The 24892-nt window shown below is 35.7% G+C and overlaps 1 protein-coding gene across 1 annotated transcript; it reads right to left on the bottom strand.

Moving 5' to 3' along the window:
• Positions 1-1669: 1669 nt before the first annotated feature.
• On the bottom strand, positions 1670-24694 carry LOC110025281 (brefeldin A-inhibited guanine nucleotide-exchange protein 1). The gene is made up of 12 exons (XM_020725687.1): positions 23501-24694; positions 21946-22263; positions 21173-21503; positions 20614-21036; positions 19978-20270; positions 19617-19890; positions 11511-12016; positions 11100-11421; positions 10628-10976; positions 9859-10526; positions 2013-2609; positions 1670-1869 (listed from the first exon to the last, which is right to left on the bottom strand). The coding sequence occupies exons 1-12, from the start codon at positions 24481-24483 to the stop codon at positions 1849-1851; spliced, it is 5085 nt and encodes a 1694-aa protein (XP_020581346.1). The 5' UTR covers positions 24484-24694; the 3' UTR covers positions 1670-1848.
• Between the last annotated feature and the right edge of the window lie 198 nt (positions 24695-24892).

The following is a 24892-nucleotide window of genomic DNA, read 5'->3' as shown; positions in this document are numbered from 1 at the left end:
CCCCCCAAATATATTGACACATTTTTCCTAGGAATTTAGGTATTATATGAAAATTATGTATATTAGATATTTTATAGGTCAAAAAGACAATTGGGAGTGTAGATTGTCAAAGATCATTTTTCTCCTGCTTTCATAATCAATAAACGGCCGAGGGAGATGTTAAGAGGCAAGCAAATAAATTTGGCATTTCTTTTTTTATTTTTTTATTTTTTTTTAAATAGATTTGAGTTTAAAATGGTTAGGAAATATATTTTAAGTATTTAAATGGTAGGAATTAGTAGATTAGAGCTCGCTCATTATTAATTAATTAATTAATATTTTTTTTATATTTTTATAAATATTTGATTAGTAAATGAATAAAATTTTTCAAATAATAAATTATAGTATTTGCTGATAATATCTTCATATAAATTAAATTAGATAAAGAATATATTTTAAATTCAACCATTTTTAACAAAATACGTTAAAAATTTTAAAAATATTATGAACTATATATATATATAGCTTAAACAGGTGTCGCATACCCCAACCTATTGGTTAGCAACCTCGATATAAGACCCGTCAGGTAGGGGGTTCGAATCATCTCTAACAACGTGAGCTTTAAGAAGATGGTACTCAAATTGTTACGCAAATTAGGAGTGGGGTCAGACGCTCGTATAATAGCCTCAGGTTTTTTTTTTTTTTTTAATAAATAGCTTTAAAATGTTATATTACAAAATTAATAAAAGTAAAGTATAATCACAATAGTTATATACAACAAATTATAAATAGAAAAAAACAGAGTCATCCAATAGTCTCACTCAACATTGGCTACACCAACATTGTTGTGAAGGATGTGAAGGTTGTGGGCATTTGGCCTCTCAAGACATTTTGTTAGTCTCACTCAACATTGGCTACACCAACATTGCACTTCTTAAAAGGAATTTTATTTTACATGTGAGACCATTTTGGCCACTACAAATAATTGGGAAGCCTTAATTGCATAAATAAATCCTGATGGGAGATATATAATTTAATAATTTTATTTTTCATAAAAGAATATCAACATTAAACATAAAATCCTAATATTATTATCAAAACAATAACCAGTGGACCCCATTTTAGGAGAAATATTTGCGTACGGAATCAGGATTAAATACATTTTAGATTATTCGGATGGTACAACTAAGTTACACTTAGGTTACAAGAAGAATTATAAGAAAGTATAACTTAACTGTAACCTAGTTATACCCTCCGAATAACCTAAAATATACTCAACTCTGCGTACACTCTCCATATGCAAATATTTCTCCCATTTTATACGCCAAGGATTCATAACAAGCTTTGATAATAATATGAAGGGGCATTTACTTGCATACCACACAATTCTTATATAATTACATATCTAATACCTAAACTTTCATATTTACAAACATAACGCTCAAAATTTTTGACAATAGATATAAAATACAACTATCCCTAGCTTTTTAAAAGTGAAATACACACTTAACGCTCAAAATTTTTGACAATAGATATAAAATACCACAATCCCTAGCTTTTTAAAAGTGAAATACACACCTTTGCATGCATAGGTTCTAACACCGAAGTATTATAAATGTAAATATCAAATCTTGGGAGTTAGATGTGTAAATAAAGAAGACTCGTGCGGCATGTATATAAATTTCCCTAATATCAATTTTTTATAATAAATGCTTATAACAATGCCATAATTTCAGCAAAACTCTACACAACCATAATGAAAATACCCATATATTCATCAAAATAGTACAGCCTTTTTAAAGCTATTAAAATCATTTTCTTTCTTTAACAAAAAAATAATACCTGGCATCTCAACGTGTGGTTCACACCTCACAACCTATGTTTTATAACCTATCAATGACAGAGATTCTCTCAAAAAAAGAGACATGCATAAAATATTTATTAAAAAAAAAAAAATTTGAATGATTATAAATAAAGAGTTAAGAGGAATGCATTTCCAAATAAAAATATAATATTCACAGGGTAGAAATTACCTGAGCTATTGATGATTGAAATATATCAGACAATGCTAGCAGCACCTCCCGCGAGCCATGTTCGCAGCGAAGAAGACCAACCAGTAACGGGAAAATGGGTTTCAGGTTTCGCCAGAATGCGTCGCCGTCGAGCTCACTCAATGCCTTGATGGCCAACACAACAAGAGGAGTTCTGGCAGCCAGTTCCTCTCTTTTTGATGAAACCAAAGGTATAATTCTCTGCAACTTGATGAGCTCTTTATCTGTGGATTGTTTTTCTGATTCATATCCAGCACAAGTTAAGTAAATATTTAACATTTTCTGGCATTCTGAAGCAATAAGAGATACAAGGCATATTTCTTCTGGGACTGGAACGTTATCTCTGAGCATTTTCTTAAGTAGTTTGAGATAATTCTGATGGCATTCGTTCTCAAAATGGACAGCAGGTGGCTCGGGAATCTCCAGTAGGGAGCATAATCTCTCCAGCTTCTGGAGCAAGGTGGTGTGGGAGTTCAGTTCGCTTGAATGGGATGCGATGGATGAAAGTATGCTGAGGAAAATGGCGAAGTGAGCAGATGAGAATGCTTTTCGATGCGCCTCGTATAATTTTTGGATGGCCTGTAGAGGGGAATGTGGTTGCAAATAAGTTGATGATCGAAATAGATTTGCAATTGATTGAGTGAAAGTTGGACAGAAATGTTTCGATGTATTTAAGAACACAAAATGGAGCACCATTACTGATTTACCAGAGTGATGCAATGGGAGATATTTACTGTCCCAAATTATGAGCCTTTTTGTTCATTATTTGGCTTGTCAATTCATATATTTTATCAGTGGTCTTTAGTGGCATGCCATGCCATCATCACTGTCATGATTAAGAAAATTGACCTGTTACTTTAATATTTGTTGGGGGTACGGTGATTAATTGGCTCTTAGCGGAGGTAGACTGGCTATAAATATATATCTATTAATGCAAATCTGTTGCCTTGTGTAATTGATAAGGATTGAATAAGTAAATGAAAATATAGGTTTCCCCAAGCATATTCTTTTTTAGATGATCAGTCCCTATTTCTCCTAGCCTTGAGGCTCTTCTTGTCCATTTTTTACACTTAAATTCAATCTCCTGTTCTTCTAACAATCTCATTTTATATAATTGTAATAGCATTGAACTCTCATCATCGAGATAGTATCTATTTTAGCCTAATGCCCTCATGATATTCTCTTATTGATATAAATATCCAAGAGGTCACCCATCCTAAGAGTGGTCCCATACAAGCCTGCTTAACTAAAGAGTTTCAGAATTTCCCCCATTATAGAACTAACATACTCATTAGTTTTTTTAACCCAAAAACATCTACTAGGCACATATGATTGCAGAGGTAGCCCTTACAGATCCAAGAGGCGGCTCCCACCATGTAACACTTTGTTTTTTCTAGGGTTCAAGAGATGACACTCATGGCATAACACTTTATATTGTATTAGGTTGGTTTATGCTCTGATACCATTTGTAATGGCCCGAGCTATTATCCATCAATATATTATATGTTTAAGCCTAACAGCCTCACAATTTTATCTCATTGGTTTAACTTCTCAGGAGGTTACACATCCTAAAAGTGTTCCCATTCAAACACGTTTGCCATCAGAGTTTTTGATAAAATTTTACTATTACATACAAAAGTGTCTCGATGTTTAAGAGTTTAGTTTCATTTTACTTAAAGATTCACAATCATCCCCACTTAAGTAATCGACGTCCTTATCAGTTTTCTCAACCTAAAATCATCTACCAGGGTGATAGGATTCAACTGGTGGCTCCTCCACCATGTCGTACTTCGACTATTCTAAGGTTCAAGAGGTGACTCTCATGCATAACACTTTATTTTGAATGATACTTAGTTCCCATCTTCGGGATACCATTTGTAATGACCTAAACTCTCAGCCATCGAGATACTATCTGTTTTGACCAAATGGCCTCACAATTGCTCACCCATATTGAAATTGCTCCCATCATGTTTAACGTTGACTTTTCTAATAATATTCCAACAATAACACCAAAAAGAGCCTTAATGTTTGAAGAATTCAGCTTCATTCTAGTTAAGAGATTTTAGAATAATAAAAGCATAAAATCAGTTCCTTTGTAACCATGAATACAGACCAATCTTGCAAAGATATCTTTCCATAGTTGATGATAGTGTTCTTGATGATCAATGACGTAAGTCTTCTATCCATATTGTTAATGAAAAAATTATTTTTTTTTTCACGATCCGACTCGGAGGCTTGGAATTTTCAAAATGAGAATGGACGATCTAATGGAGAATTTAAATTTTTTATATTCAATTTTCTATTTCTAACGGTTTACAATCCATATAGTAATTGAAAGAGTCACTAAAAAAATAATTTAATTAACTAAAAATTTACCTTTTCAGTTGTTGATCTTGCATTTTGTGACACTCATGGCATAACACTTTATATTGTATTAGGTTGGTTTATGCTCTGATACCATTTGTAATGGCCCGAGCTATTATCCATCAATATATTATATGTTTAAGCCTAACAGCCTCACAATTTTATCTCATTGGTTTAACTTCTCAGGAGGTTACACATCCTAAAAGTGTTCCCATTCAAACACGTTTGCCATCAGAGTTTTTGATAAAATTTTACTATTACATACAAAAGTGTCTCGATGTTTAAGAGTTTAGTTTCATTTTACTTAAAGATTCACAATCATCCCCACTTAAGTAATCGACGTCCTTATCAGTTTTCTCAACCTAAAATCATCTACCAGGGTGATAGGATTCAACTGGTGGCTCCTCCACCATGTCGTACTTCGACTATTCTAAGGTTCAAGAGGTGACTCTCATGCATAACACTTTATTTTGAATGATACTTAGTTCCCATCTTCGGGATACCATTTGTAATGACCTAAACTCTCAGCCATCGAGATACTATCTGTTTTGACCAAATGGCCTCACAATTGCTCACCCATATTGAAATTGCTCCCATCATGTTTAACGTTGACTTTTCTAATAATATTCCAACAATAACACCAAAAAGAGCCTTAATGTTTGAAGAATTCAGCTTCATTCTAGTTAAGAGATTTTAGAATAATAAAAGCATAAAATCAGTTCCTTTGTAACCATGAATACAGACCAATCTTGCAAAGATATCTTTCCATAGTTGATGATAGTGTTCTTGATGATCAATGACGTAAGTCTTCTATCCATATTGTTAATGAAAAAATTATTTTTTTTTTCACGATCCGACTCGGAGGCTTGGAATTTTCAAAATGAGAATGGACGATCTAATGGAGAATTTAAATTTTTTATATTCAATTTTCTATTTCTAACGGTTTACAATCCATATAGTAATTGAAAGAGTCACTAAAAAAATAATTTAATTAACTAAAAATTTACCTTTTCAGTTGTTGATCTTGCATTTTGAAAACATTTTCTCCCAACATTCATCTTTTATTTAAAAGTTTAAACATAAAGAAATATTAAAATAACATAACGAGTCATCTAAGATAACTCAAAGGAGCAATTACACTTCGAAACTATAGTAACATAAGTATAAAAATTCAATATTTATATACTAATTTTTCATAATTCAATATAGAAAATTATATAAAATCTATATGTATTCATGGCATTTGCTCAATGAAAATAATCTAGAATTAGATATTCATTAACTAAGCTTTATATTTCAATGTTTAATCTTTAACTTCATTATACTTCATACTCTTAATTTTTACATTCGTCTAAACATAACCTAACACACCTCCGATCGATACATATCTCATCGACAAATCGGCGAAAAAACTAGGTTTATTATTATCTGAGGTCGAAAGATACCTACTCAACCCTGACCGATAATCTTCCATCGAGACAGCGGTTCCTGATTTAAATTACATAATTATTTGAGGTGATTAAATTTCTACTCACCCTTGACCGATATTCTCTCATCGGCATAACAATTTATGATTTAAATTTCACAATTATATAAAATAGTTACAAAATATTTACGCGCACGGATACATTGACATCTCAATCAACACATACAAAAATTCATACATACAAACATTCATATACACAATATTCATATATACAAACATTTATATATACAATATTTTCATTTCATTCTTTTAAACATATATTATTTTCTAATGAGATAATTTGTATTTATCTACCAATGAATAAGTGCACATTTACTAAAATCTAAAGGTCATGCAATAATGTAATATATGTACCTTTACAAGAATCTAAAAATCGTGTAATACTTTATTTTCTATTTAGAAAAACTAATATGCAACAATTTATGCAGCATTATTAACACACATACTTCATATAGATCACTATAAATAATTAGTTGTAATCTAAGTCTCAATGGTATAAAGCATAAATATGAAAAGGTGAAATCAGAAATACATATAAAAATGAGAAAGAAGATTGAATTTAGAAACATAATTACTTACATCAAATTCAGAAGATTCCATAGTCTTTATGTTCCATCACCACTTCTTTAATATAAATACCGATATTCAAATGTTTTTGTTATTTTTTTTCTAAATCATAATTTAATTTCATTATTTAATATAGTTCTTGCTCTTCATTTATTTTAATTACTTAAACAATTTATTATTTACACATGCTTAACATAGTCCTAATTTGTTTTTACCATAATTTAAAGATTTATAATTTTTAGTGCATTAATGAGTCCTTAATACTGTTCTAGAACTCCTAGAAGGTATTTCGAAAAAAATATTTAGCTGTGAGGTGTTATGGAATAGCGAGGGAAGGTTAATGTGTGGTCAACTGTGTTTGGAAGGGATTGCAGAGACAAATATACTATTGGATAGCAGGTTTGACGTCGCCATTGACTGTGCTGGCTAAAATCCGCAAGTTGGACAAAGAAATGGCGTGATATGGGCGGTGAGGAGGTTCCACCCTTATTCCTAAGCAAGATACATATGCATCACTTGCAAAAGGAAAAAATACAACCCTATCCTAAAAATCAGAGATTACAATTTCCATAACACTTAAAAAAATCACAAGTCTCCCAAAACAACAAAAAAACACACATAAATAGGTCTCTAATAGAAATCAACCTTAAATAACAATAAGAAAATGGGAAATAAAAAAAATGGCAAGACTGTTGCAAAAATAGTGAATTGGATGTGAACTTGCCAGTTCAGCCCTCCTGCAATCGCAGGAGGCCCCATTTCCTCAGTATCGTAAAAATCAAGCAATCAAGATTGCAGGATCCATGATCCTGTGATTCTTTCGTTGTTCCGACGTCAGTGCTATCATTTCATTTTCATTATTTAATATTAATTATTCTTTGCTTAATTATTAATCTTACAGAAAATTAAAATTCAACCCATAATTTATTTTTTAAAAAATTAATATATCAACACTCCTAAAATGTACTAATTATCATAATTACATTAATGTTAAATCTATTTAATCCATAGTCAAATTGTCAAATTACTTCAAATCATCAATTAATATTTTATTTATCTCTCCTCAAGCCATAATATGAATATTCGTTAATCCCTGATTTACATTTTAATAATAATTAAATGTTATATAATTCATCAATATGTAAATAAAGGAAAATAACCCTAACCATATAAACTTTTGGTTCGACCCCTTCTCCTATACCTACACGTAGACCCCCCTTTCCTCCTCTTCTGATTAAACCCGCACATGACACATCCAAGACTCCTGCACTCTCCTTAGATTGGTTTTCTCAATTCTCATGTATCCAGAGCCTCTCCTCCTTCCTTCGTACACAACGCCACTAAACTAGATCTTGTCCTCATCACGCTCAGATCAATCCCGTATCTAATCACGCTCGACCTGACAAAGCCCCTTGAGCATGCTACTGCATCATCAACCTCAAGCGAACACCACGCTCAGATCAATCCCGTATCTAATCACGCTCGAATCAACCCTGCATTCCTTCTTGCACCTGACAAAGCCCCTTGAGCATGCTACTGCGTCATCAACCTCAAGTGAACAAGCCAACACCACGGACAACGTCGATTCCCTGCATGAAACTCAAGTATTTCACTTCTTCTTCTTCTTCCTCTTCTTCTTCTTCTTCTTCTTCTTCTTTTCTCACTCACCCTCGCTTCTATCTCAAGCTCCCGTCTCGCTCGTCTTCGCTATTTCGTCAGATTCAAAAGAGCTGCTCCATACTTGAGAAAAAAACCCTTGAGATGGTTGGTTCGAACTGATTCCATTAGTTAGGAATTAAAATTAATTAATTAAATATTTATTTATTTTATACAAATATTACATTTTGCCTCACCTTTTCTTTGCTGAAAAAACTCAAAAAGTTTCCTCCAAGTGCTGCTCTCAACGCTTCGTTTGAAAAATGAACTTGTCTAAACGAAGAGAAAAAAGCGGTAAGGTCCAGTGACTAGCTTTTCCTCCAAGTGCTGCTCTTAATGCTTCGTCTGAAAAGGTTAATAACACTAGCATTGCCACCTTCAACAATAATCCCCTTAAGCTCGTACATCCATACCACAATAGAGTGTTTAAGTGAGAGAGTAGCACAACCTGATTCCAAAAGGTTAACTAACCCCATGATCCTCAACTTATTCTTCTCCATCTCCATTTGGAGTCAAAACGAGCGCACAATGAAGGTAGAAAGGCCGCTTCAGAACTCAAAGGGGGATCAAGGGAGCTTAGGGATCAAAATTTCACAAAATAAAGAAGCTGGATTTGAAGGAAGAAAGTCGCTAATTGAGAGTAGCTCGCCCATTTTCCAACTGGTTGAACTGGCCTGACTTTAAAAAGCTCAGATGGGTTTGTTATGATTCTATGCTAGAGAAATCCTTGAGAGTCAAATTGATAAAATAAGACGCCACCTCCCAACCAATCCAAACTAATTTTAACATCACTTGTGGATAGATACTGTCCCATTACAACTTAAATACTTGAAACTTATTGAACTAGAAATTAATGGATCTGCAACAAAGAAAAAAGACCATATGATTTGGTTGATTGATTTTTGACAAGAACCAAGAGGAGAACCAACATCTTTACGTTCATGTGCTTCCCATCTCTCCTAGTGGTTTAATAAATCACTACAACTCGGATTGGATGTCTCTACAAAAGAACTTCTGCTACCATTTGGCCTACAAAAAGGATAGCCCTACTTTCCAAGCTTGCTCGAAAAGCTTTGAATCCAAACAACAAAAAATCCAACACACTAGTGATCCAAGTAATACTGATCTTCATTGTGCTTGGATAAATCGCAGCTTTGCAGAAACGCACTGATAAGCCATGGCTTGTATAATGACCCAAAGAATCTGGAGCCCGGGTTTTATTTTCTTGCACAATACAAAATATTTTCATGGTGTCTGAGATTCATTTCAAACTGCAGAACAGAATAAACCAGAAATAGATGGAAATCCTTAGTCCCAAGTCTAGTTTCTAGTTAAAAAACCAAAACGAATCCTGGTTTTAATGACTGCTTATTACTGGAAATTGCATTCAACTATAATGACAGTTCTAACAAGAAATTAATGCCCTTTAATATCGAAGGGTAAGGGAAGTTTAGATCTAACTCCTAATTAATAAACCAATATTAGATAAAAGTATAATGCTATCTACATAGCAAATTCTGCATAAGAAACTGATAACAAACTCAACATGCAAAAATTATTGTCATTAAAGAAATAGTTGGAGGAACAAAAAAGAATATTATTAGTTATAACAAGTAATACAGTAACTTTAGATCGGCATAGTTCAGCAAAGGAATTGTTCAAAGAAATTCCGAAGGAACAAGTTTTATATCTAAAGTGAAACTAAGACTATAAACATTTGACAAACAAATAATGTGAGAAGTATGCTCAGAATACCTCAATGATTGAAAATAGCACAGCTATATGGTCCTTCAATTTCACTATAGCGTACGATGTCTTTTCCATATTAGCATCCTCTTCATCATCAAGGACAGATCCCTGATCCGAACAGTCTCCAGTGTCAGAGTACGATTGAAATCTACTTGGTATTTCAATTTTATTCATGGCTTCGACAACTTGCTTAGCTACAGGAAAAGAAGATGCAGCTGAATTATGCAGAGCCAACAATATCTGTCTCCATTCTGTTTCTGAGAGATTTCTTCCAAGATGCTCAGTCAACAGCAGCAAACAAGCCACACCAGTGCTCGAAGACTGTCGATAAGGACTTCTTATATAACTGGATAGAATTTCAACTACTTGCATGAATTGAGAGCGCACAACATCAAAAAATGCTACAAATAAGTCAACCAAGCATCCTGCTGCCACTGCTCTTATTTCAGCATTAGAAGGTTCTTCCCCAAGTTGCTCATAATAATCTTCAGATGTGACTTGATAATCATCATGAATTTGAGGCTCTTTCAAAATTGGATATATGGCAGATTTGAAAATGTTGATTAAAAAGGTGCTTGAGAAAAGATGTCCATGGTCCTTTAAAATGTGAAACAGAACCTCCAAAGCACCTTTTCTAATAATTCTCCTCGGATCTGAAGTCAATTTGGACAACCCTGAAAATGGAGTTGCAGTAAGATTTAATTCCAAAATTGGGATGATTAACAAAACTCGATAAAGGCTGCAGGAAAACTTGAAACTTTAACAATGCTTTTACCAGCAAGCAAAGGAACCCAAAAGTAAATATGATTATCTTTGCATTTTGAATTATTTGAATCAGAGAGATCCCCATTGGCATGATTGCATTCATCGTTTTCGTCATAACAAACGAGTCCACCTTCAGCAAGTTTAACGGCACAGAAGCGAAGAAAAGCAATAGCATTAAGGCTGGCGTCACTATTGAATCTACTATTTGTGAAACCGATGAGACACTTAACACAGTCTGTAAAAGTTGTAGTCTCAGTCTCAGTTATGTAACGAAAATAATCTCGAACTATTTTCTCCATTGTTTCAAAAGCTAAGAGGACAATATTTTTTCGTTCATCGGCAGCAGCAATAGTAAATATCTAAGAAAATTTGAAAAGAACCACTAAATATTCAGAATTTCATTTTCTTAGCATAGAATAAAAAATGATAAGAATAAGTCAAAAGACATTTAAATTAAAAGAAGTGGCTTACGAAGATCTTACCGTAAAAACACTTTTCCATCCAGACTTCACATTACTAACTCTAGTCAAGACCATCTGAGAAATACATCTAACAATCAACTCCCTGGTTTCTGAAGAAGTACTTTTCTGCATGATGACTACAAAAGGTCTCAAAAATTCATTCTGAAAATTATAGTTTGCTAACTCCTCTCTTTCAAGGAACTTCATTGCCAACTGCCGTAAAGAATCCATTACAAAAAATACAACTGAAAGATTTTCTGACAAACCGACTGATACGAAAAAATCAGAAAGAACACTCCAAATGCGAGACCAAACTAATCTGATGCGATTCATATTATAATGCCTGCAAGTATGTAGAGAAATTCCGTTACAATTTATTTTCATTTACCTAGTACAGTGTGCAACAAAATTTCATTAGAAGAGAAAACTTACGCTATTTCTACTAATTTGGTGAGGCTGAAAACCCTAGGATCAGTAGGGGACTGCAATTCTGACATGGAAACCTTACAAAGGGCTCTCACAAAAGCTACTATAGCATCACCATTCAATCTTTGACTATGGGCAAAAATATGGTTCAGCTCAAAGCTTCCAATCTGGTCTAGTAAAAGTATGTTTGAAATAAAGTTGTTTATCTGCTCCGATGAAACCAGCCCTGCACTATTAGCTCCCACTGTCGCGCTATCATATGAACCTCCGCGAACAACAGCCATTACAGCTGGGTTTTGAAGAGCATTTCCCTTTTTCTTCAAATTGGCGGCTAGATGAGACTTCTGTGACTTATCATCCAAATCTGGGAGCGAAGCAGAGAAAAATGAAGCATCCGGTGGTGCACCATCCCCTAGCAGGAGTAGATGTTCAAACCGTGAAAGACAAGTTAATATATGCTCCCATGCTTCTTGCAAATAATCCCCATCCTCAATCGCAATTGACATTATAGCCTAATTAAAATGTGAAATGATGAAATAAGTTTCCTTTCCCTGGAAGTGCCTAGCATTACAAAGAAATTAAACATTATACGGCTATTTACATACTTACGACCCAATTCCTATGTATACATATCTAATACCTAAATTTTATTTTTTTACATTTACACCACCTGATTTTCTCTAAAAAATACCACCATTTTAACTTTTAAAAAGTGAAAAATACCTTTTTGAGCATGTGTAAAATGACGTATATGTAAAAATTGATGTATAGATATTAGATATGTAAATAAATAAGAATAGAGTGGTACTTAAGTAAATCTTTCAACATTAAATAGCTAAATCGGGATCCATTAGAAATGATATCTAAAATCCACTACACATCATTGGTTGTAGAGAGCAGCCTTTTGGCATCAGTTCCTATATCATACAATCTATGAATTAAATTTATTCAAGTTTATGTCCGTTGAACCAGCAACCTTTGAAAATCATTAACTTACCAAAATGTCCTTGCCATACCAGCAGTTACTTTCCTCCACATTATATCAGTACAAAAAGTTGCAGGAAACAATCAAACACTTCTACTTTGTGCAAAATTTAAATTTACATCTTTCAAGATTTTACAAGAGAAACATAGTTTAATTCTTACCATGTTGAAGCTGTTCATTTACATCCTATTAAACAACAAATATCAAACCACCATAGAAATGCAATAACAAGAAAGATGACCACTTCGCGAAGAGCAAAGCACAGTCAACAGCATAAAGAAAATAATTAAGCACTACACACGAACAAAAATAAACACAGAAGAGATAGAAGAAACGCAGTCATGAAGCATAATGAACAAGTAATTTTAGCAACAGCAACAACAAGCCTTATCCCACTAAGTGGGGTCGGTAAAAAGAAAAAAATGAGCAGGTCATTTTAGCATAAAGAAAAATGAGCAAAGCAAAAGAACAGAAAATGGCACAATTATTAATCGAACCAACAATGAGAGCAAGTCATAATGGATTTCAGGTGGAAAAACCCTGCCAAATAGTCATGGAATTGAAGTGATGGTAAGCTTCTGATGGTCACCATCCTTCCCACTTTAATCTAACTTGGTTTACTTCGGTAAAACTCACAGGATGCAAGTTTTACAAGGGTCAGGACCTGGCCAAAAAGAAAAGGGTTTAGCTTCTATTTAGTAGTATTTATCATTCGTTGCATTCCATATCAATCATTACCGCATTCTAGAATAATGGATGTTGAAATTCTACTACAATCATAACATAGAACGCAAGGGCACACAAATTAAGGCTTTGTATCATCGAATTTGTTACCCTAAGCAAAAAACTCAAGAAATATGGACCAAGAATTTGTACTGTTGAATCAATTTCCCTTAATTTTAATTTGAGTGCTTTCCTGTAGGATCGCCGGCACTTAATTTTTTTCCCTCCTTTTTTTGTATTATTACTATTTTGTAATGCTTCTAGGAGATGCACATATACCTACCATCTCGTACAAAGAAAACAATAAGAGTCTTGAGAGTTTTTTTCCATATTATTATTTTCTACAATGGATATATGCATTCTAGAATAATTGCCATAAAACTCAACTAGTCGAAAATAAATTTCATTTGTATTTGTATGCCAACATCAATGGGTTTTCAATTGTATGTGCTCTTTTCATTCTTCTACCTCCATCTTTGCAAACACCATTCATACCTCCAGCCATTATGATCTTATGTTCCAACTCCAAATTCTTTCCTGTGTGAGCAACATTTCCTGCTATAAAAATGGTTTTAAGTTTCAGCGGCTCATATGGGTTTTGGTTACAGTTAATCCAAAAGTCATTACTCCTTTCGGTTTTCAGAGCTGTGGTTGAAACTCGGGTTTTAGTCAAGTCGCTGACCAAACTCAAAAGTTGCAATGCTCATGATTTTTGAATGAGAACTCCTAGTCTTGATTGTGACGCATTGACACGATAAGCGAAATCCGTGCATGTTTTTCTCAGCGTGACAGGAAAATTGTAAGTGATGCTAGCAACTCAGTGGGGGCAAACCTGGTGCCCACATTTCTTAGCACAGTGAAAAAATTAATATATTGCAAAATTTTCATCACTCCATGTGCAACTTTCTTGCTATGGTGGATTTTGAAGATTACGGTTGTGGTTTCTCACAACACCGACCATGCTCACCTGTCTTAGCATGATGGACCGGCACATACCCTCATCATAGCCTCCGTACATGAGGTTGATGATGAAAGACCACTAAGTATCAGATTGGCAAGACGGGAACTAACTTATTAGTATTAGCTTAAACTGAAATGTAAAATGACAAGATTGATAGAAACTATTTAAATGAGTACTCATGCGCACTTTTCTTTGCGCAACAATGATATTCTATGCTCACAAACTTTTCAAGCACATACCTCAAAAAAGTCTTTCTTAGCATTGTGAGTTTTGAAGACTATGATCGTAATGTCTCACGACACTGATCATGCAAATATTTCTTGGTGTAGTTGGCAGACCCAGCTCTCCCAATATAGCCCTTCAAAAGGGACATTGCCGGTAGATTGGTAAAATTTTTAATTAAAAAACTAAAAATAAAGCAGAGTTGGAATGGGCATCTGAACTTTTTAATAAAACCAAAAGAAGATATAATTTTAAAATCATAATAAAGATGTCAAAGCACATTGGAAAAGCTTTGCAGGCCACACTAAAAGAATTAAAACTGAACATAATTAAAAAACTGATGACTTGCAATGAATTTTGGTAACTCGCTTTCAAGCCAAAATAGGAATAAATACGATGAATTAGCAAATACTTGAATCCTTATTATTGAGCACAAACCAAATCTCATCAAATATTCAAGAGTTCAACAATTATGGGCTCAATACAAAAGATTATAACATGCCAATGTAAAGTATATAAAAAAAAAAAGTTAAGAAAGATTTACTAGCATGCCACTCAGATCTTGATGCATAGTCAAATTGTAGATTATGATAAAATCGCATGTAAATAAATAGGCCAATATGAGATAACAACAACAAGAATTAACCCTTTCTTTATACCCGATTTGAATTGTGCGAGAGAAGAACAATAAGATGGCTTCAACTTAGACAGATTGAAATTCTGATTCTCTTGAAATAGAGCACCAGTGCCGATTTTCACCAGGGAGCCGCAAAGCTTAACAAAAGTAGGAAAAAAAAAAAAAATTTCGTGTCTTCGTACCTTGTAATCTCGCGTTGCAATCCCGTCGTGGCCTCCTAGCAAGCTTCACTCGGATTGCACTGAGGATTTGGTTGGCAGAGTGGATGCGAAGCAGGCGAGCGCAAGTTTCTATCGCGCAAGGAAGAAGCGAGGGTTTCCTGTGCGAGCAGAATTTGTCGAGAGCAAGGAAGATTCCGTCGCAAGCGAGCAGGAAGCCGACGAGGGTGAGCGAGAGTGAGGCGAGGTTTTCGGTATAGAGGAGGCGAGCGAGGAAGGAGTCGAATTTGGATCGCAGAGGATGAGGTGGAGCGGGAGCCTCTGTCGAGCGGGGAAGCGAGCAGGCGAGTGGGAAGGGTTTCTTCGTCGCAGGGAGGAAGCAAGCAGAGAGCGGGAGGCAAGGGTTTTTTTTGACGAGCGTGAGAGGACAACAGGAAGGAGGAGAATCCACGAGCGGGAGAAACGAATCCAAAGCATTCGGTACAGAAGAGAAGAAGAGGAGGGGCTTCCTTGCGTGAGGCCGAGAGCTTCGGCGCTGAGAAAGGAAGGAGTTTGATTGAGCAGGAGTCTCCGAAAGGAGCAGGCGTCGAGCAGGGTCGAGCGGCTCTTCTGTGGCGCGCGAGGGGGAAAACGGGATTCGAGCGGGGATTTCCTTCGATGCCGAGGGAGGGAGACGAGCGGGAGAGAGGAGCTCGGGGAAGGCGAATCAAGCCGACCGCAGAGAAAGAAGGCCCGCCTTCCTTTTAGAATTCGAGCGGGGTCAATAGCCGTTGCTCTGGCGGGGAAATTAATGAATTCCAAATCGAGGGAGGATTAAATGAGAATAATTAACTCCTGAATTAATTTTAATTAAGGCAGCATTTAAGAAGTTTATTTAAATTTTGAAATTTGAATTTCAAATTCAGGTGAGCTGGTACCTAGCCCGAGTCCACCCTGAATCGAAGCCGAGTCAAACCTGGGTTGAGCCTCGGCCCACGCATCGTTAAAAATGTGCATCGATTTTCGTGTAGTTCGCGCGAGTGTGGAACTACAGCAATATGGGTGTCTTTTCTAGCTAAAATCGACATTCCGGACGAAACTAAAATTACAATATTAAGCTCCCATTCGGCTCTCTTCTTAATAAGAAATTAAGTTAGCAAAACTGAACAATTTGATTCTCCTCTTGATAAGGACGAAGTTGACAAGATTGAACTCTGCTTTAGCCAATATGATCCTCCTTCTAACAAAGATTGAACTAGACAAGACATGAGTCCCCACTTCAACCAGTCAAATCTTTCTTCAAGGATAGTGCTAACAAGATTAAGTCTCTACTGAGCTAATTCGATCCTCCTTACAATGATGTGAATTAATAAAAATGATATCTTAATGATATTTAAACAATAACTTTCAATTAATAGTTACAATAATGAATAATACAAATGTTGATAATTAATAATGGTTGTGTTGATTATGAATCTCAACTTGAGAGGACTATTCACAAAATCTATTTAAGTATCATGGCTACACTGGTACAACACCAATATAGCCATGTACTTTCTTCAACTTCTTCCGACTGATTAATTCGATTCTGATCGTAGGAGCTTTGCACTGGAAGAAAGTGTCGCTTTACATCAACAGCAATTCACAGATCATGGTTAAAATTAAGAGCAAGCACAAGGGGCTCTGTCAAAGAAGTGAGTTGTTGAAGCATGATGTGCTTAATCGATTAAGATACTTAATTTTTCCCATTTTCTGGTGAATTTACATACACAGCCTCCAATTCTTATGCATTGACGTATCACACATCAAAACTCTTGTTTTTACAAGAAACTATTCCATACAGAGTACGTACGCAACTCTGCGTGCAGACTCCAGTAATACCCGCTATGTGTGTTATATCGAGCCCACCTAAAAAAAATTAAAGTAAAACCACATATATTATTGAAGTGGAACCGCGAAGATTATTTGAAAGGGTTATTGAGGCATTAACTCCAATAACGCCACAACAAACACTCAACAACCCCCCAATAACCCCCCGATAACCTCCATGATTCGACCCAATAACCACCCAATAATCTCCGCATGTTTTACCCCTGCTAACCCCCCAATAAGTCCCTCATAATAACCTCCACGTGGTGACATATTATTGAAGTCCGCACGCAAAGCTACGTACGTACTCCGTATGGAATGATTTCTCCTTTTTTACAAGCCCAACACCCAATTCATACTTTTCAATAACATTAAAATGGTGAAATTCACATTTTCATACATTGTTAAGGTGTTAGGTTTGTAAAAATTCAAGTTTTGATGTGAGATATGTAAATGCATAAGAATAGCGTATGAAATTTTCTATTTTTGTAAAGATTCAAATTTTAAGAATTTGAAAGTTTGCTGGTTCAGGTGTTATTCATGGTGTATTTGATGAAGAACTGGAATGGAGTGGGTTGGAGGGGAAAGATGGAGGAATTGGAGTTAGTTTCGATCTGAGAAGAGCCGAAGGGAACAATGTGTTTGTTTGTGCGAATGGATTTGGTAAGCAGAAATGGGTGGAGGCGGTACAGAATCTTCTTCGACAAGCTAATGGGATAGGTGATGGGAACTGTAGAATAGGGCGTTTTATGTAACCGCTTAAGATCATCGGTAGAGATTTTTTATGTTTACATAGTTTTATGTTTTAAATGTGAAGGAATGTGAGGACTCTAATTTAACAAGTGGATGAGTTCTGTGTTAATTTTGAGCGATGCATATCTGACGCAAAACTTGGATGAATATTGGATGTACATTCGATGCTTGATTTTGATGATGTTAGAGGGAGTTTCAATATGACAAGAGATATGGTGGTTTCGACTATGAGGTATAATAAAAACTATACATATATTTATAATTTTCTAATTCTCGTATCATATTTACTCAAAATTGTGCTAAGCTCGCATCCCATGTGGCATTGAGGTGAGTTTCGGCGTGTCCAAGCCTGAAAAAAATTCAGACATATAATTTGTAGTGTTGGAGAAGCGTCATAGCATGTTGAACAAGTGTCGGTGTCTGATACGTGTCTGACACGGGCACAACATATTTTTAGAAGTGTCAGTGCCTATTAGTAAAAAACAGTCTGTGATTGCCCGGAGCAGTGTTGAAGCTGAATTCTGGTTCATGTCATTAGGGATCTGTGGAGCCCTCTAGTTACGCATCATGCTCCGCAAACTTTGTATGTCAAACTCTGTCCTGTTGTAGTTATTCTGTGATAATAAGACCGTTATCAGCATTGCTCACAATCCAATCCAGCATGATTGTACCAAACATGTGGAGATCCACAGACACTTCATTAAAGAAAAAATAGAGTCCGGGAAAATTTGTATTTCATTTGCGTCCTCCAGCAGTTAACTAGCGGATATCCTCACCAAAAATTTTTCTGTCTTTTGTTTGATTATTTTAAATCTAAGTTGAACATGATTGACATTTATGTTTTAACTTGAGATGGAGTATTAGATTTATAATGGTAATCCCTGAGCGTTATTACTTATTTTTAGCTTTTATTCCCTCATTATGTATTTCATATCTATTTTATTATGTTTTATTTCTTTCCTATTTATTTTATTCTGTTTTATTTTTTTCCTTTGTTGTGTCTATCCTAATTGGATTTAAATACCCCTCCTATCAATAATATCATGGTACTCTATGTTCTGAAGTTCACAATAAGTATTATAGAAACAATGGAGCTCACACGAACATGATCCTCTCCATATAGGTGGCAGAGTAGGCACAATCATTGGCCTGATAGTTGTCCACAATAAGCAAAACAATAATAATACCTCCCTGCACTCAGTTATTTTGACTTTTTCCAGGGATTTTGATTGTTACTATCAATTGTGGTCGATCAGATGATGCAAATCGGGGCTATTGGTCTCACTTTATTGAATCGAATGATTTCACCAAAGACCTATAATTCTTTAATAAGTCCAGATGACCAGGTGATAAATGCTCGATTCTCATGTTCGCTTCAATAATCGGAGAATATTGATGATCTTTAGCATTATAAAATCAATAATATCAATAAAAATTACACATATCAATGATAATCCATGTCCAACCTAGAGGCATATATAGTCTTGTTTGCAAGCAAGCACACCAAGTTCCACAGTCCAGAAAAATAAACAACCTTAGGCTTTTATTTTGCAAATTAAAACAACATGACTAGCTCTATTAGCTAACCTTATAATCAACCGAGAACAAGCGAAGCTCTACCAAGCCCATGTAAGTTGGCATATATTTTAACTTTTAAAAAGTGGAATACATCTTTTCATGCATATGTGAGGTGACATATATGTAAAAATTGAAGTATAGATTAAATTGAAGTAATAGATTTTAGATATGTAAATACATAAGAATTGAGTGGTATGGATGTAAATTTTCCAAAATGAAACCAAATTAAAAAAATTAAACATCAAACCTTGACAGCATCAACATTCTTTTGCTTCATATCAGCAGCACAATGGAGGTATGTAAATTTGGCAACTGATGTAACAAACGCATCTCTCTGTGTATGCATGAACAAGAAGGATGTAACATGAACAGAATATCGAAAGCCTAGCAAGCTCTGGGATGTGGCAGCCTTGTCATCACTCTGATCAAGAATCACACTAAAAGCGGCCAACATTGGCGCCCAGCAAACTTCCATCATATATCTTAAGATAGTTGTATCAGTGATAGAATAAAACATTGACCTGCGGTGCAAAAAAAATAAAAATTCAGTGACAACACTTTTTAAGTCATTTTCAATCTGAGAATTCCATTATTCAAACTGATCTTACTCTAATTTTCCACTTTTTTCTTTAAATTGTTCTTGGATATGTTTGATTAGCATGTCATTTGCACCTAATGCCTTTTCTTCCTTTTGCTTCCAGTTGACCAAACTGAGTATGCTATCTAAACCCAAAAGCTTGTTGATGCTGCTTGCCTGCTTGTTCGGCGGAGCTGAGTTATCAGCATTCATCTTTATTTCATTTTTCACAATTTGGTCATATAAGGGACCTAAATAGTCTTCTGGCAAATCTTTTCCATCATCTATCCCTCGATTGTTGCGGATAAAATCAGATTTTGACATCTACCATAAAAGTGCCAATTGTGTTAGAATAGTTTGCCATTTGATACAACGTACAGTTGGTCATTTCAAAAAAAAAAGGGACATTTACATACATACCACTCAATTCTTATGTATTTACATATTTAACACCTAAACTTTACTTTTCACATTTATACCACCCAAATCTTTCATATTAATAAAAAAATATCACACTTTTAACTTTTAAAAAGTGAAATGCACATTTTCATGTATAGATAAGTTAGTATGTATGTAAAAATTGAAAAAAGGTGTTAGATATTTAAATACATAAGAATTGAATGGTATGCATGTAAATCTTCTGTTGAAAAAGGAAAGCTAAGCGCACCTTGTCCTTGACCATGCTATTATGAGCATCAGTATTGAGCATTATCACCGAATACGCAAGCACATAAGCTGTATCTGCACTGGTAAAAGCAGTTGGATTGCATTTACAATAGCGCTGCGCAAACTTTTCCATGATTCGATCAATCTTCTGTGCTTCTCCAGGCAATCTAAATCCTCGTAAAAGAAACCTAATAGCTTCCCCAAAATCCATACCATCAAAGTTTAGAGAATCCACATAAGCATGCATAACTTTTAGAGGAAATTCATCCCTTTCGCCCAGAAAATCTCCAATCATTGTCGCATTTAGACCAGTTGCACTCCTTAGAAATGAAGCTACTTCCTCCGGAGAACCTCCTATCTTCTTCGTGTTAATCAGAAAGTCAATACCCTTCAAAGGTTTCCTATTAAACAGTGAAATACCTTTCTGCATTAATCAGTTCATTCATAAAATCAGTCGCATCGGTTAGCTTTCAGTTGATGTAAAAATAATAATGCGATAAAAAATACAAAACCCCAAAGAACTGCAGAAAGAAGGTGATTAATATGATACAATAAATTACCTGAAATTCAATTTTGTAGGCCCGCCTTTGCTCAAGTGAGGCGGCATCTGAAAATACAAAGTTTGTGTCGGTTTGTAGATCAAAATCCATATTAGTTCCTTCTTCGGCATTAAGAGCACTGGAGTTGTCGCTTGAATGATCCATATCAGAACTTTGTGGCGAAAAATCCTTAATTCTTAATTGTTGGTCCATCCAAGTTCCCATACATTTTACAATAGTAGCCAGGCACTTCACAGATTCAGTCTGAAAAGTAGAATCCTGAGCAGGAGACAAAGTTGTTGAGGATCCTGCAGGCACTCCTAGAGCAGTTTTCAGGAGGCCATTGACGATCCTGCAACCATCTGATGGAATTATAAGTGTTTTAATACATTTTATTAAATGTTACAAATAATAATAATAATAATAGTCCATAGAGTATAGTAAGAAAAGTGCATTCACCAATTATTTGATTACTGCATCAAAAGTGATTCATGATTGATACTAGAAACATTTACATACATACCATCCAATTCAAATGTATTTACATATCTAACACCTTACCTTTAGGTTTTACATTTATACCACCAAAATATTTCACATCATATCAAAAAAGCCATCATTTTAACTTTTAAAAAAGTGAAATGCACCTTTTCATGCATAGGCAAGTTGGCATGTATGTAAAAATTTAAGTTTTGGTGTTGGATATGTGAATACATAGGAATTGAGCAGTATGTATGTAAATCTTTCTTAATTTCTATTGAAGTCTGGTTGTATATGGATGAGGCATATCATACCTTTCGAGTATATTAGGTGCATCGACATCGCAATCATAGTTCACAAAGATATCTATGATAAGCTGCGGATCCTGGCATATCTTTTCCACGAAATTTAGGACTGTCATTTTTTGCAGGAAACTTGGCTGAACCACATTCTCAAGAACTCTTAAGACAAGCATGGGAAAGAAAATCCCAATCTCGCCTTTCAGACCAGATCTGAACTTCAACAATAAAATCATGAAAATTGAGCACAGAAGCTGGAAGACACTCATCACTGACAATGCACTATTTTTCAACAATGATAAGCAGAGGTACTGCTTGATAGCTCCAAGAAACCTGAAGAAAAAAAATAATGCTTTTAAGAAATGGCCAACAACAAAACTGCAGCACTTTATAAATTCGGCATGCTTGGATTCATTTTTGTTTTACATACTTAGCACCGAATTCTTATGTTTTTACATGTCTCACGGCTAAACTTTCATTTTTACATACATAGCACTTTGGTGCTAAACCTATGCATGAAAAAGTGTATTTCGCTATTAAACAGTGGTAATCGTGTTATTTTTAATGTGATATTAAATATTTGGGTGCTATGTGTAAATATGCAAGTTTTGGTGTGAAAAATGTAATTACATAAGAATGGTGTGCTACTTATGTAAATGCCCCTTCAGTTTTAGTTTTCAAAAATAATGATTAAATTAGAGACATGTTTGGCAACTTGTTTTCATTTCTTATTTCCTAAAACAAAAACAAAAATGTTTGTTTCCTAAGGGATTGTTTGGGATCACTTTTATTTTTTGTTTTTTGTTTTTCTTTTCGTTTTGCGTTTGCTTTTTACTTTAAAAACATGTTTGCTTAGTACATTTTTTGTATGTTTTTATTTATTTTTTAAAATAAATTAGCTTGTTTTTACAAACACTCGAAATATCTAAAAGTCATTTGGAGTATTTTTCAAAACAACTAAGCATGTTATATCATCACAAACATGTTTTTTTAATCAAAATATAAACAAAAATATATAAAAATAAGAAACAAAAATCAAAAATCAAAAGTGATCCCAAATGACCCCTAAAATTGTTAAACCAATTATAAGCATATTATCATATATATTAAATTGTGTAATGACTAATGAGGGTTGCTAAATGGATGATTAAGGTCATTATATATATAGATATGGTCAAACCGGTGGGTTGACGTTCAATTGATTATATATATATATATATATATATATATGTATTGTGAGTGTGTATGTGTGTGCACGTGTGCGCGTGCCTAGGGTGGCAAGTTGGTAGACAACTGCATTGTTAGTCGTAAGTCCCCTCTAACCCGTATTGTGAGTGTGTATGTGTGTGCGCGTGCGCGCGTGCCTAGGGTGGCAAGTTGATAGACAACTGCATTGTTAGTCGTAAGTCCCCTCTGACCCGGGTTCGATCCCTACGGGAACGGCTAGCACATCTGGGGAGATATATATATATATATATTGTGTGTGTGTGTTTCTAGTTCCATTTTAGAGATACAACCAGAGCACTAAACTAAATCATATCACATGACAACATCCAAAACCACCCCTTACCTCTCATTCACAAGCCAGAATGTCCCTGCATTTTCCATCACCATCTTCAACAGCTCCAAAGACAGCACCTTCCCTCTCAACAAAAGAGGATCCTCTGGATTTTCCCCAGGCGCAGCAAACTTCATGGAAAATTTACACAAATTCTTGAACAAAAGAAATCCATCCTCCCTAATCTTACTCATCCCACCAGCATCAGCCTCCCCAACTTCACCTTGCCACAATTTTTCCTCCGAGACCTCCACTTCATCCCCTCCCACCGCTTCGTTTATAAAATTTCGCGCTGCCTGCACGAGATTCGAATCATTCAAGTTCTTATCCGCAAGATCCAGCACATCTGCCATCAATGCCGTCTTGATTGCGACATCCACGGCGTCGGCTTCCACCCTAGTGAATACAATCATCAGGATCTGAACCAGAGCAGTCTTTGCACATAGCTGGTTGACAGCACTCTGGCTTCCCAAATACACATTATAGCAGCTCTTCACGATCTGGACAAGACACTCCCCGTGAAGCACAACCGCCGTAGATCGCACGGCCGCGACAAGAACACGCAGCATGGCAAGCTCGAGGGATTCCTCACCCATCGCACCGCAAGCGCAGACCGAGCCTATGAGTCGAGCGGCGACAGGAGCGGACTCGCCGGAGACAGCTGCATCGTTGATCTCGGCGCGGAGGAGGGAGAGAGAGAAGAGGCGGTGGGCTGCATCAAGGGCGGGCTCTGCAACTTTCGAAGAGGCGTCGTCTAGGGCCAGAATGAGGGGGCGGAGAGCGGTGTCGGCATCGGCGGCTGAGAGGCCTGCAAGGGATGAGGTGGTATCGGGAGGCGAGTCGCTGAGAGACTCAAGGAGGTCGAGGACGGATTTGCAGGAGGAGACTAGAGCGGAGTGTTTGCGCCATGCTGCGTTCTTGATGATGCGATCGAGGTAAGGGCCGAGGAGGCGGCCGGCGCGGGAGGCACCTCCAAGCGGTTGAGAGGAAGACATGGATCGAGGATATTAGGGTTAGGGTTTCAGTTTGGAGGGGAATGGGAGGATGAGGAGGAGGAGGACGAAGGGGGAGAGATCCACGACTTCTTCGTCCTCTCCAACGACGGTGGAGGAAACATTTCTTTTTTTTATTTTATCGCGAAATGGGAGCGAGAAAACAAAGGAATGTTAGTTGGGTCACGACTCATGACCCAAATAAAAGAACTTTATCGTGCAGTCAATCTCAAACAACAAAACTTAATTCAATCCAAATACAGATAAAAGAGTATAGGCCAAAATATGAGCAACATTAACTTCCTCTAGAGCCTAAATATATATTTCTTTTACTCTTTATCCTCCATATTTGGGGCTCTCTCTTATGGGGTTGTTGTGAAACAAGTGTGTAATGCACGTTAGAATGCTCGTG

The sequence above is a fragment of the Phalaenopsis equestris genome, unplaced genomic scaffold (genome assembly GCF_001263595.1).
Source record: "Phalaenopsis equestris unplaced genomic scaffold, ASM126359v1 Scaffold000002, whole genome shotgun sequence".
NCBI classification, from domain to species: Eukaryota; Viridiplantae; Streptophyta; class Magnoliopsida; order Asparagales; family Orchidaceae; genus Phalaenopsis; species Phalaenopsis equestris.
The sequence above is the reverse complement of the archived record's forward strand: the minus strand, read 5'-3'. Positions and strand labels throughout refer to the sequence as shown.

Coding starts and splice junctions, on each gene's coding strand:
- LOC110025281 (XM_020725687.1), bottom strand. CDS start 24,483: ATGTCTTCCTCTCAACCGCTTGGAGGTGCCTCCCGCGCCGGCCGCCTC. Junction 20,271..20,613: donor ATAGCATGGTCAAGGACAAG/GTGCGCTTAGCT, acceptor CTTTTATGGTAG/ATGTCAAAATCTGATTTTAT. Junction 12,017..19,616: donor AGAATGTTGATGCTGTCAAG/GTTTGATGTTTA, acceptor CATTTTAATTAG/GCTATAATGTCAATTGCGAT.